Here is a 13110-nt window from a genome sequence, read left to right as displayed (position 1 = left end):
CAATGTAAAACTTTAATAGTTTTGATATTCTGATTGTATTTCAATTAATACAATTTTATTCAATCTTAATTTTTATCTATTTTCCAAGAGACCTTTATTTACTTTAAATACATTTTTTGTACTTTCAATGTAACCTAAGTTCTTATTGCATTTTATTTCATTGTTGTATTGTATTGCATGGTGTGTGTTATTATATGTTTAGCATTGACTGACTGGGGTGTGTTTTTCTGTGTCAGCGTGAGGAGGTGCAGGAGGAGTCAAGGGATGCAACTGTTATAGCATGTTTTTAGAAATATTTTTGTCATAAGTGACAAATATTGATCTGTTATCTAGTGCTATATCTTTTTATTATTTATTAGATATATGTTTGATCCATATTTGTCTGAAAATAAAACAGTGAATCTTATTGTATCTTTTGTTTTTCTTTATGTATACGTGATGATTGTACACAAACTCCTTATATTAATATTGTCTTTGCCAACCAGGAGTAACAAGAATGTTATATGCAATGACATACATTGAATGACTCCTGTGAACCCGAGTAAATGAAATGCTGTGGAAAGTTTTCTGGCAACAGAAACTCTGCGGAAACCTGATGGAGTCTTGGTAACTGAAACTCTGCGGAAACCTGATGGAGTCTTGGTGACTGAAACCCTGCGGAAACCTGATGGATCTCTAACTTAACTGAAACTCAACGGAAACTTGTTGGAGCATGGGTAACGGATACCGTGCGGAAACCCTTAGAAAGTGGGTAATTGACAGTTTCCGTCATTGCGGAAACTCAGTGTAAAAGAACGGAAACTCACTGGATTCTTGGTGGAAACTTAAGTTTCAGTCCACTTTCCATCAGGTTTCCGCACTGCGGAAACCAGGTTATTTTTGCTGTGTTGTTGTCGGGATGAACATCCATGGACGCATCGCTGGGTAAGGTGACGTAAAAGTCCCGCTTGGAGGAAAACAAGGACATGGCCATTCTTGCGCTTAGGGAACCAGACTGGACACGGAGGGAGTCGAAGATGCGGTAGCGGCAGCAGGAGCAGAAGAAGAAGAAGAAGTCAACGATGACGGCGACGATGATACCAATGTGGGTTGTGGGAGCAAGTATCCCAACGAACTGGCCAACAACGCTGTCCACAAATGTTTCTCACCGTGATCCAATGCCAACTGAACCATGCTCATGACGACCACACCATATATCAGCAACACTTGGGAGAAAAACACCACTTCACTGCGTGGCAAGTCCATGCCAAAACAACACCAACGTGAGGAGGAGGAGGAGGAGGAGGAGGAAGCCTTGTTGTTGTTCTCCTTGCACCTGAGCCTGGGTTCGCTCTGCATGATTGGGCAGGGAGTATGACCCAAATGACGGTGACAGAGGGATGTCACCCTTATTCAAAAGACCAAATGAGCCGCAGGGATCCATGAATCGAAGCTGGCCGGGTAACCTGACCACCTCACCAACACTTCGTCCTTCTTTTGACGCCGTCGACGTTTCAAGACCTGATCGACTTTGTACACATCATCCGTTTTCTGAATGGGTTGTAGTTCCTCGGGGTAAAAGTTGCCTTGGAGCACTTCTCCATGATCATCTTTCACTCGGTAGACAGGAGGCACACGCCCTTTCACGACGCGATCCACGGTGAACAATTCGCTGGTCCAGTTGGGAAGATACCCTTTGTCAAAGGTCCCTTTGGTCTTGTTCAAGCGAACACGGGTCCCAGGTAACAAGAGAGAATGCTGGTGTTGACGGTGCTTCTGCTTCTGCTGACGTTGCTTCTGCCGTTCCTCCTTCTGACGCTCCATGTGATCCAACACCTGAATTTCGTCGTAAGGGTTGTGGGGATGCACATCCACGGGTCGCTGTCCGATCGTGCGATGAATGCGATGATTGTAGGCATGCATCAGCTGGGGTAAAGCCTTGAGGTAGTGACGTGTTCCATGTTGGGTGAAATAACGCCACATACGGTTTTTCAACGTTCTTTGAAAACGTTCCACCACCGAGGCTTTGGTTTCTGGGTTTTGGCTGGTGTAGAAATGAATGTCCTGTTTCTTGAGGAAGGCTTGGAAAGGTTTATTGACAAATTCGGTCCCTTTGTCCGTCTGCAACATGGAGGGCACACGTCCTTCAGCTTGTTTCAGGATTCGTTGAAAGGCTTCGATCAACGTGGTGCCGGTCTTGGACTTCATGGGTTGCACCCAAGCCATTTTGGAGAAGACATCGATGACACACAGCAGATACCGGTAACCTTGGTTCTCTTTCTGATAGGCGAGGAGGTCGCTCAAATCGGCTTGCCACAATTCGTCCACGCCGCTCACACGGTAATGATCCCTGGAAAAGGATCGTCGGGCAGGTTTGTGCAAGGTGTACGTGTCCTGGGTTTTCAACCATTGTCGAACCTGATGTTGCGTGAGTGGGGGTTTCCCCTTCTGGGATTTCCCCTTCTGGGGTTTCCCTTTCTGGGATTTCCCCTTCTGGGATCCCACGGCTTGCTGTTTGACTGCTGCTTGCCACAAACCACGCCACCCTCCATAGCCTGCCGGATGTTTGGGATCGTAATAAGTATGGTGAAGCCATCGTGCCCAGGCAGGCGACAAAGAGGAGGAGGAGGACTTGCTGCTGTTGTTGTTGTTTCTCTTGGGACGTCTCATGCTAACACTGTTGTAAATGTCACCCTCTGCTCTCTTTTATGATTAAAAGTCAATCCATTGACGCACTCGGTTCAGAGGGGAAGAGGGAGTCTCTGTCTTCTTCTTCTTCTTCTTGACGCCAGCAAGATTCGATTGAGGTGGTGTTAAAAACAAGGCTTCTCCTCCTGGACGTTTGACAGGGGTGTCAGGTGGTGTTGCCTGTCGTGTGCCAGGTTGCTGGGTGGTGGATGCTGATCCTTTTGTTTTCATCATCCAGGACCAACGGAGAGGGTTGCCAATCAGTTCATGAGGGACGTTGCTGGAAGCGAGATACTGAGCCAGAACGTTCCAACCCCGTGGAGGATCTGCTTTGGTACGTTGTCGCACCAGATCATTGATGAGATCCACCATGTGAGTCCCAGGCATGGGTTCCCCTTCCACCACGAATTGACCGTTTTCATTCCAACCCAAGTCAGGATGGGCTTGTATCCGTGCCATCAACTGTTTGGCCTTGGCTTGCAGCGTTTTAGGAATCGTTTGCACCACGTCATTCAGAATGAGGTCAGAGGAGGAGGAGGAGGAGGAGTGTTCTGAAACAAAAGAATAAAAAAACCAACATGAGTCAGTGACTCTGTAACCGGCTTCGCGCTCTCCATGCTTAGGATGACAGCTCTCTTAGTCTTGAGACCTAAGACTTCTAGGCGACCTCTACACAGGCCAGAGTGTAACTCAGTAAGTAAAACCGTACTTACGGGGAGCAGCTAGGAGAGGGGGAGTCCCTCCTTTCCCGAGGGGTGTTGTTCCTTCCTGACTGGTGTTGGCAGGGATTCCGTTCCATAGTTGCGTGTGGCTGGTGCGTCGTGCTGTTGTTGTTGTTGTTGCTGCAGCTGCTGCTGCTTTGTCTTGAAACACCAACATCTGTTGCAACAAGGTGTTATACTGCTGCTCTCTGTCCCTGAAGGGAATCGTGTCATCACGAACGAGGGTATCCATATCGTGAAGCGTGTGTAACCGTTTCTGTTCCAACAGGTTGGACTTGAGCAAATGACGTTGTCGTTTTTCGTCTTGCAGACTTTGCCATACCTCTTCGGGGACCATGACCATTTTCCGTGCATGCTTCATCATGGTGCAGAGACAACTAACCCCAATCCGAGAGGATCCCTGTATTTATGATCATCGCCCCAACAGACCAGACACCAAAGGACCCACCACCGAGGCCAAGGCAGACAAGAGACCCAATCCCCTGCCTTTCTGTTGTAACAGTTTGCGTTTCTTGGCCACAGACACTTTCTTTTTCATCAACGTATGCATGAGGGGTCCATGCTTTTGTAAACGATGGCGTTGCTGTGCTGTCATGGGAATGTTACCTCCATACAAATTCACCACACATTCGCAGATGGCTTGAATCAGTTCAGACGGAGCATGTTTCAAAATAGCCTGTTGCATGGCTGGTGTTGCTGTAGGACTACACACATGACAGAGCGCTTCTTTGTGACGTTTCAAACGGGCAGACATGATGTTCCTGCTGCTGCTGCTGCTACCATGGAACTGACGAGGATAAGGATGGGCTACCTCTATTTATTTAGGGTAGCGTTGGTGGTGGAAGTGGGAGTAATGCCGTTGTCTTCTTGTTCTTGTTCTTTTTCTTCTGGCTTCATAACACCATGCGGGTCAAGGCTGCCCCTGGGTCTGTTTTCTTGTTGTTGCCCTTCTTGGTCTGTTTCCTGGAGTGACGACGCCCCTGAGGTTTCCTTTGAGGCTGTCTTTGAGGCTGCCTTTGAGGCTGCCTTTGAGGTTTCCCTTGAGGTTTCCTTTGGCGACGAGTTGGGTGTTGTCGCTTCTGTTGTTCCTCCTGCAGGTAGGACTGCCAGTTCAACAAAATGCGTGTCAACACGCCTGCCAACGTTCCACTGCCACTGCGTTTCATCAGGTAATTCAGACGTTCATCCACAGGTAAACGTGGATTAGTAATCTTGGTCAAGACGTCTTGGTGTCTCAACAGCCAGGTCTTGTGTTGCGTTTTCAAAGGAACACGCCCTGCTCGCATATTTCTCACGGCGATGGCAAACCATTGCAACAGCCGATGACGTCCTTTGATAGCCACACTCTCTGCCAAAGGCAAGCGTTTCACAAGGCGGATGGGTTTGACTCTTCTGCGTGTCGTCGGTTTGGAGCATGTCGGTTTGGTGGAGCTAGGAGCACGAGGTCGTTGAATCATGGCCGGAGACGTCAAGGGTTGAAAGGGTTGAATCATGGTAGGAGACGACGACGACGAGAACAAAGGGGTGGCATCAAAAGAAGAAGAAGAAGGAGGCGACAAGGTGACGGCAGGTGAAGCACGATGCGTATAGACAGGGACAAACGTGTTTGCTGTTGCCGCCATGGTGGGAGTGGCGGGGTACAACTCTTTTAAGGAAGGTCTTCTGGGTTTGGCAGAGGAGGAGGAGGAGGAAGCAGGAGGAAGAGGTGTCCTGAGACTTTCGTACAACCGTTGTAAACCCGAGCGATGACGTTCGGTGGGATCACGTCCCAAGGTGGTGGGGAGGGTTTTATGAGCGGGTTTAAACAAGCCTGTGGCAACAACAGCACGTTTGCGGGGCTGGGTCTGTTTTCGTCTGTTTCCCATGGCAGGTCAGACTCAACTGATGGGTCAGGTCGACAGTCAGCGCTATTTATCACTTGGGAACGTAAAGGGTGGTGGGGTTGCAAAAGAGATGGGTACGCACACGATGCTCTTTGGCCGTGGTGGGTTTCAAGTCCAGAAACAGATAGGAATAAGGAGCCAAGGTGGCATCCTCGTAGGCTTCTCGAAGGAAAGCCGTCTGTCCTGGAAAGATTTGTCGAGCCAAGTGATCCATTTGAGAGGCATCTCTCGGGTTTTTAAACAGCACCAGATAGTGAGCATTTAAACTAATGGTGCGATGATGAGGCGTCGAGGCAAAGAGGTTTTGCGTCAGGTACAACACGGACGTGTTGCGATGATGACTTTTCTTGGTAAACCATCGCAACACGTCTGCCTCTTCCTCTTTGCTATGATCGCCCAGCAAATCGTCAATGATCAACCAGTGGGGTGCAGGCAAACCACCCCCACCCCCAGCCCCAACAGACCCTGCTGCAGGTAACTGCGCGTTGGCTTCGCTCATGGTTTGCACAAAGGTCAGGGGAAGGTTTAACTTTGATGTCAACACTTCCAAATCTTCGTGCATGGGTTGCCATTCACTGTACACCCAAACGATCCCCTGAGGCGGTAGATCGAGAATCCCTGGTTGAAACACGTGTTCCAGCAACGTTTTGACGAACGACGTTTTACCCGACCCTGTAGGGCCTGCAATCAACGTGGTAAAAGGATGACGTAACGTGAGTGGGGTGACCATGGCATCCACCAGGTCGTCGCCCCTTAACAGTGCCCCTGACTGTGTCCCTGACATGGTCCCTGACATGGTCCCTGACAGTGTCCCTGACATACCTTATCGCCCTGCAGGTGACACCAGAAATGACCTCAAGGATCAATGAACCTTGAAGATATATACAACATATTCAAACCATTCACGTTGAATTTTATTGGAACAACACCAACAACTTGTGAACCACAACAACAACAACAACAACAGATCACCACCAGTTCAAATGGTCGTGGGGATTACAAGTCGAACAACGTAGAAAGTCCATTTGTCCAGGATGAAAATGATTTTCATCGTTAAACATGGGAATGTCTGGATAGTCCTCGGGAGGCATCATCTCTGATGCAGTCATCTCGGATGAAGTCGTCTCTGGAGCCATCACGGATGTCATCATGGGATCTGTCGTCATCAGACCTGAATGAGCAGACGTGTCGGCGGAAGTCTCCCCTGACACTGTTGTTGTTGTCTGCTTTGCATCAGTCATGGGGACAGTCGACGGTGGCATCTCTGGTGACAGCATCGGTAGTAGATCATACAAGTCTTGTAGATCAGGAGGCAACTCATCGTGGGGTGTTGCGTCGGGGCTAGCAGGAGAGGCAAACTTGTCGGGGCTGACATCAACAGTTTGCTGATCATTGTTCCACAGCACATCAGACGTCATCTGTTTCTTGACACTCTGTGGGTCTGCTGCCTTGGTGGTGGTGGGGGTGGTGGTAGGGGCTTCCTTCTTCTTCGTCTTCTTCGTGGTAGGGGTACCTTTGGGAGGGGTACCTTTGAGAAGGGTACCCTTGAGACAAGTACTCTTGGGAGAGACACTCTTGGGAGAGACACTCTTGGGAGAGGGACCCTTGGGAGAGATACTCTTGGACACCTTCTTAGGGGATGTCTTGACGGGAACCTTCTCCTCCAACTTCTGTTTCTTTTGTTTTGGAGGAACCGTGGCAGGGGTATCCATAGGATTAACCAGGGTCTTCTTGGTGGGTGTTTTCTTCTTCTTCTTGCTGACCACCACCACCTCCTCCTCCTCCTTCTGTGTCTTCCTCGTCATTGTGGCGGCAGGGGTTGTCCCTGGTGGTGGTATCACCACCCATTTAGGAGGGACGGCCTTGGGTGTCTTGCCTTTGTCTCTTTGGAGGATTCCGACTTACGAACGGTATAAGTGACACAGATGAGGTCCTCATGGATGATGAGTACGTCCTTCACATGATAACGTTCATCCTGGAGAAGAGCAAAGTACCTCGAAGGGGATTGGATGTATTCAGCCCTCATGATGTGGTCCATGTTGGAAGAAGGGAGCAGTGAACAATCTCTAGTACCTGTAACATGAAATGGAAAAAAGAATATTAACATCAACGTTTCGACGGTTGCATTGTGCAAGTATGATGCCCTCGGGCCTACAAATGCTCTGTGCGGTCGCGTACTTTGTTGAGTTAAGTAAGTGAAAACCATACTTACTGTGCTGACGTGGAGATGCTGACATGCTGACTGAACTGGTACGACTGAAGACGTCTCGATGGATCCCGAGTTTTTTATAGTCCACAGCAGCTGCACGTGCTATGACGTCACGCATTGACGTCACGCATGGCGTCGCGAGCCTGTTGCTTCTGCACCGCCTCTTGCACCGCTTGTCTGATCTGTTCTAAGAAGTGTCTCTCTTCCAGATACGTGGCGATCACAAACAGCAACGTGAACAACATGATGATGAATGACAAGTCTCACACACAAACTCTTTTTATATATACACACACATGCGATGACGTCATGACCTTGGATGACATCACTCGGTCGTCTCTGTCACTGTGACTGCTTCTGCATCGCTTCTCTGACCTGTTCTAACAAGTGACTCCGTGACTCCGTCCTTCCATAAGATCAACCCTCTACGATCATCCCAAACATCCTGCAGAGTCAGTTGTCGTCTGTCACTGGGTGGAGCCTCTCTGGGAGTCTCTGTGGGAGTCTCTACTCCCAACACTCTCATGGCGTCTGTCTCGTCACATTCCTTCAACGCTTTGCAAAAGAGGGTGTAAGCTTGGGGTCCTCGCCGAGGCAGAACATCTAATAAAGCTCTGATCCGATTGTAAGAGGTTTGTGGTACCTCCATGATGTCAGCCTTCATGAAGAGGGTAAGGAGTTTAAACTCCACCAATTTGTCGACCACAGCTTCGATATCTTTGATGGCTACGACGAGACTGAAACGATTGGTCCTGAGCTTATCACGGTGAACAGACTGCATCCTTTTTTGTGTGCGTGTGTGCTCTCTCTCTGACGACTAAAGTCGGAATGAGGAGTTGCGTTGAGGAGGTCTTTTTAACACGTGACGTCAGGACACGTGACGTCAGGACAACAGGGTTTGACCAATGAGGTGCAAGGAGGGTGTGCGACCATGGACTCCTCCAGGTCTGTGCCTAACAAGATCATCATAAAAAAAAAAGGGGTGACCATGGACTCCACCAGGTCTAACCCTGAAGACAAATGACACGACACATGAATATCCATACATCACATACTGTTTTTTTTATGACTCTTGACAAACATACAAACAAACAAACCATGTATACAGTATCATCAGTTTTCTTGTCCATGACATGATCAGCAACCACCACAACAGTCACTTTGTTGAGTCCACAGGCATAGTCACTCGCCCTTATAGCCATAAGGTAGTGTTTCGACGGGCATGCCTTCGGAATCGTAAATCACGCGTCGCTTGGTGTACACCATGCGGTACACTTTGCTGGTGTCCTTGGACTGCAAGGTGTTGTTCTGGCGGAGTCCTGTCCGTATGATCCGACGTGGATAGGGGACTGTGATGCTGACTCGATCCCTCTTACAGATGAGGTTCTTCATGCTGTCAAAGTGAACGTATTGACTTGCCCTGTGATTGAGAGTAAATCCTCGGACTTTGCTGACAGCTACTACACTGCCGTCGGGTTGAGGATGCCGTAGCTTGTAGGTGTAGTTCTTAGGTCCTGCCGAGGCAAAGATCTGAATGCTATTGCCCCCTCCCAGCTCGTCGGTGAGTTCTCCCAAGGTGTCTCCCAGGGGAGGGTTGTACTGTAGGGGACGATGAATGTAGATGATACTGTCTGTATCAAAGTACAGCACGCGGCGATCCAAAGGTTTCAGGTAGGAGTAGAGCTTGAGACGGGCTTGTGCTGTGACCCAGGCTGCAATGACCACGTTGTGAGCAGGATGTGGGTCGCAAAATTCTGGGCGAGGTTCATACGTGACACAGAGGAGGTCTTCGTTGATAATGTTGACATCCTTTACTTGGCACCGTTCATCCCGAAGGAGGGCAAAGTACCTTTGTGGAGAACTGATGTACTCTGTCCTGTCGAACCCGATACGTTGACCAAACTTGCCCCAGTGGGGCACGTAGTCCAGGGTTTTTGCGAATGTGAGCACGATCCAACGTGACTCCTTCTTTTTGCTGAATCTCCCTGATGTACTCCTCGGGGTCTGTACAACCTTCAGGGTATCCGCTGGCCTCTTGTTTGATCTGGAAGAAATTGTTCACATACTTGGCAAACAATCCTCCCTCTTGCGTGTCAGGGTCGTAGGTGGTGAGACTGTCAAAATGCCAAGCCTCGTAGATGTCAAGCACTTGATAGCCGCACTCTTGAACGGCATACTGCAACTCCTTGCTGACGTAGGTGCCCACCCATGCTCGATCTTCGTCACCGTGGGGACAGGAGTCAACAAACTCTTCTTCAGCACAAGTGCGACACAGAGGAAACAGCAGCTTGCCATGGACGCGGTAAGGAAGCACGGGATGGTCGAGGTCCGTGGGTGGCAAGACCCGACACTGAATGAGTCCATGTAGGTCAAACAAGTCTGACACGGGAGGATGATCCTTGATCTCGGGATGTCCCAAGGGGTACGTGCCATACTTGCAGATGTAAGGGTAGAGTGAACACACGTCCACATATTTGATCTCTTCCTCTTCCTTCGCTTCATAGTAGAGTTTGGTGGCGTTGGTGCGTCCTCCAAAGAAAGCCTCTCTGGGATCCAATGGGTCAGGCAGGTAAGCATGAGGTCCTTGCAGGGTGGTCAGGAACGCTCTCAGATCCTCGTTGTCTTTCTGTTCTTTCAAGAAATCACATTCCCATTGGGTCACTACTTGGTCGATGTCAGGATGCTGTCGTAACACACCGAGCCGGTACATGGTGTGATGGAATCGTTCCCAAGGGGCTGTGCCCAGGGTGGCATGGGGTTCACATCGGCCTGTCTTGTAACATCGAGTACACCCATGCCAGAAACAACCCAGGTATTCGTACACGGTACGCGTGTTGGCATCGTAACCGTCCACCATGTAGCGGCTGCCATCACCACCATCAAAGCCAGCTTCCCCACCATTACGAGCATGTGAATGTGGAGGCCAGGGTGTTGATGCATGATCCAGTTCAACCAGTGCAGACACTGAAGAGAGTAACGACGCTGTGGACGATAACCTTGAGGAGGTATGATGGCAATGGTACGTGGTTCCAAAAACAGCTTTCTGAAAGTGAGCATGCAAGCCATGGGGAGAGTCACTGCTTCGTAGAAAGGGTCCACGTCATTCTGCCGAATGAAGATGTGACGGAAGGCAGCACAACCTCGACGTAAAATATCCACATCACTCTGACAGTAGGCCAACAGTTCTTCGTCCAGATCAAAGGCGGCCCCTTCAGCCACTCGTGCATCGTACCAGGTCAAGAAAGCTTGACGTTCTGCAGGAAACATGCTGTCAGGATCATAAGTGGAGACGGGAGGATAAGGACCCACATAGCCTTGGTTATGGTAAGTGTTTTAAAAAGTGTGGAAAGTATCCTTTCTTGAGTTCCGTCAATCCAAACGTTTTTGGAAACTGTTTGAGAGCCATGGTGAGGAAATTGAGGGAATCCTTGAAGACGAGACGCCCCACGTTCATTTGTAAGATCTGATTCCCTCGTAGCGTGACCTGCGGTGCTTTCACGAGATGGCGGTGGAAGTACTGTTGGAGTAAGTGTCCATCATACCCACGGTAATTGTGAGCCATGACCAACACTTCGTCATCGTCAATGGCAACGTTTTCTTCTTGTTCTTCGTCATCGTCTTCTTCTTGTTCCACATCAACTGGGGAGGATGGTTTGGCGCGTTTCGAGGGTTGGCGGTTTGATGATGGTGCCTTCCGTTTCTTTACGGTTTTCTTTTCTGCCAGATTGAGCAACCAGTCGCCCATGTCCTTCAAGGTGGTCGCCCCTCGAAACACTTTCATGCGGCTAGGGCCTTCTCCTTCTTTACGCCAGGGACACTTTTCGCAAAGTTCGCTCGAGGCCTCGGAAATACATTTGCCGCATCCCAGATGCACCACACACAAGTTGGGAACGTGTGTGCCTTGATCTTGGGTGCATTCAAAGTCGTAAAAGATAAACTGACGCTGTTGCCGTTCTTTGTCTTCATTCCTTTTCTCGCCATCATCGTTGCATTTGGGTGGTTCGATGGGTGTCATGTAGCACTGATGGTTGGGTTTCAAGGGCTCTTTGCAGATTTTGCAATCACGATTCGTGCCACACTTGTGATTGGCGATCCCCTGGATATGTCGAACGTTGACTTTGGTATAGCAACGGTGACAAGTGTGGATGGTGGAGCAAGTGCTGGGATGCTTGGGGGAAGCTGCTTGATGGCGCTGAAAACAGGTGGGGTTGCGAAACCATCCACCACATTGAAGGCAGGAGACGCCTTCGTTGACCACGTCACCACAGTACCCAGCATGTAGACACCAATGGCAGCAAAATTCCCGAGTGCAGCGATGATTTTGCGGGTTACTGTATCCTTGGTCACAGGTGTCGCAGTAATATGAATAACCTGTAAAAGCGGCCATGGAGGTAATGACATCGTAGTGGTGATGGTGATGATACAAGTGCAGGATCTTGGTCGGTTGAGGCACTTCGCTCTTGTACAGGAGCCGATTCATGACATCCTGAGAGTAAATTTTGAGTTGGTAGTCAGGCGGCAAACGTTGACTGAACAAGTCCCACGTGGCATGCCCTGTACACGGTCCTTCGGGAATCCCAAGTTGTCGAAATAAGGCCTTGGCGACTTCCAGCTGAGCGGGTCTACGATGATCGCGGATGTATCTCCATTGCTGGGTCCATTCCTTCATCACGGGATCAGGTTGGTGGACATGATGCATGGCCACGACGAGGGCGCGAGCAAAACAGAGTGGATCGTTTTCATTCTTGATTTGGACAATGCATTGCTTGTTTTCCAGGAAAACGTTCAAACCAACAATGTTTTTGAGACGACCGTGTCCCTCACCAATACGATCAGGATCATCCACGTGCAATAAGAAAATGTCCATCGTGTCATCGATGTTCAAGTCATGGTTACTCTGTTGCACTTTTTCCACTTTGGCCATGATGTGTTCCCCCTGGAGGTTCTCCATACGTCGAAACGTGATTCGAATGGGTGTATCCAAGGCAGGGTGTTCTAGGGTCAGTCCCACTCGATCCCCATCATGGCCATTCACTTCGTTTCTGAGATCTTGCAAGACGGCATCAAATTGCTCCCTGAGAACGATGGGTAAGTCTTCAGGTTGTTGACGTTGCAGCCATGCTGGGTAAAACCTAAGTTTGTAGCGATGACTGTCAGTACGGAACTTTTTAGTGACTAGTTTGGACGCCGGCTCCAACTGGTAGGGTACAGGATCTTCTTCAAGGTCTTCTGCTTCCAGTTCATCGCTGTTCGTGGTCGTTGACGGCATGATGAGAACTGACAAGACCCACGCGGAGCCGGCTTTATATAGACGGTTTATGACGTCACGCTATGACGTCATCGTAGGCTGAACAGAGTGAGCCAGTGCTGGCAGTGCTGGTCTTTGTCGGCCAGTGTCAGTCAACCAGGAGTTCGTGGAGTGCACCAGGAGTTCGTGGAGTGCACCAGGAGTTCATGGAATGCACCAGGAGTTGGTGAAGTGCTTTTTTTTTTGTTTCCGAGGGGCAGGCCCATGACGTCACACATCCCTAGGACGTCGCGTCACACGAGGCCAGTGATGCTGATTGGCGGTTCGCACCAGCGTGACGTCATCGACTCTATATATAAACTCGAGGTGTTCCAGCTTTTC

The 13110-nt window shown here is 49.5% G+C and overlaps 3 protein-coding genes across 3 annotated transcripts; all 3 read right to left on the bottom strand.

The window, feature by feature from the left end:
• Positions 1 to 1392: 1392 nt before the first annotated feature.
• Positions 1393 to 2649, bottom strand: LOC137281117 (uncharacterized). The gene has a single exon (XM_067812247.1). It carries the CDS (start codon positions 2647 to 2649, stop codon positions 1393 to 1395), a length of 1257 nt encoding a protein of 418 aa, XP_067668348.1.
• A 3591-nt stretch (positions 2650 to 6240) lies between these two features.
• On the bottom strand, positions 6241 to 7077 carry LOC137281116 (proteoglycan 4-like). Its single transcript, XM_067812246.1, has one exon. It carries the CDS (start codon positions 7075 to 7077, stop codon positions 6241 to 6243), a length of 837 nt encoding a protein of 278 aa, XP_067668347.1.
• A 1586-nt stretch (positions 7078 to 8663) lies between these two features.
• LOC137281114 (uncharacterized) lies at positions 8664 to 10748 on the bottom strand. Its single transcript, XM_067812245.1, has 3 exons — positions 10560 to 10748; positions 9440 to 10524; positions 8664 to 9357 (listed from the first exon to the last, which is right to left on the bottom strand). Exons 1-3 carry the CDS (start codon positions 10746 to 10748, stop codon positions 8664 to 8666), a joined length of 1968 nt encoding a protein of 655 aa, XP_067668346.1.
• Between the last annotated feature and the right edge of the window lie 2362 nt (positions 10749 to 13110).

Source organism: Haliotis asinina, chromosome 4 (assembly GCF_037392515.1).
Source record: "Haliotis asinina isolate JCU_RB_2024 chromosome 4, JCU_Hal_asi_v2, whole genome shotgun sequence".
NCBI lineage: Eukaryota > Metazoa > Mollusca > Gastropoda > Lepetellida > Haliotidae > Haliotis > Haliotis asinina.
Note: the sequence above shows the minus strand (reverse complement) of the source record. Positions and strands in the feature narration are given on the sequence as shown.

Coding starts and splice junctions, on each gene's coding strand:
- LOC137281117 (XM_067812247.1), bottom strand. CDS start 2,649: ATGAGACGTCCCAAGAGAAACAACAACAACAGCAGCAAGTCCTCCTCC.
- LOC137281116 (XM_067812246.1), bottom strand. CDS start 7,077: ATGACGAGGAAGACACAGAAGGAGGAGGAGGAGGTGGTGGTGGTCAGC.
- LOC137281114 (XM_067812245.1), bottom strand. CDS start 10,748: ATGTTTCCTGCAGAACGTCAAGCTTTCTTGACCTGGTACGATGCACGA. Junction 10,525..10,559: donor TGGACCCTTTCTACGAAGCA/GTGACTCTCCCC, acceptor GCTCACTTTCAG/AAAGCTGTTTTTGGAACCAC. Junction 9,358..9,439: donor CAGCAAAAAGAAGGAGTCAC/GTTGGATCGTGC, acceptor CGGGTTCGACAG/GACAGAGTACATCAGTTCTC.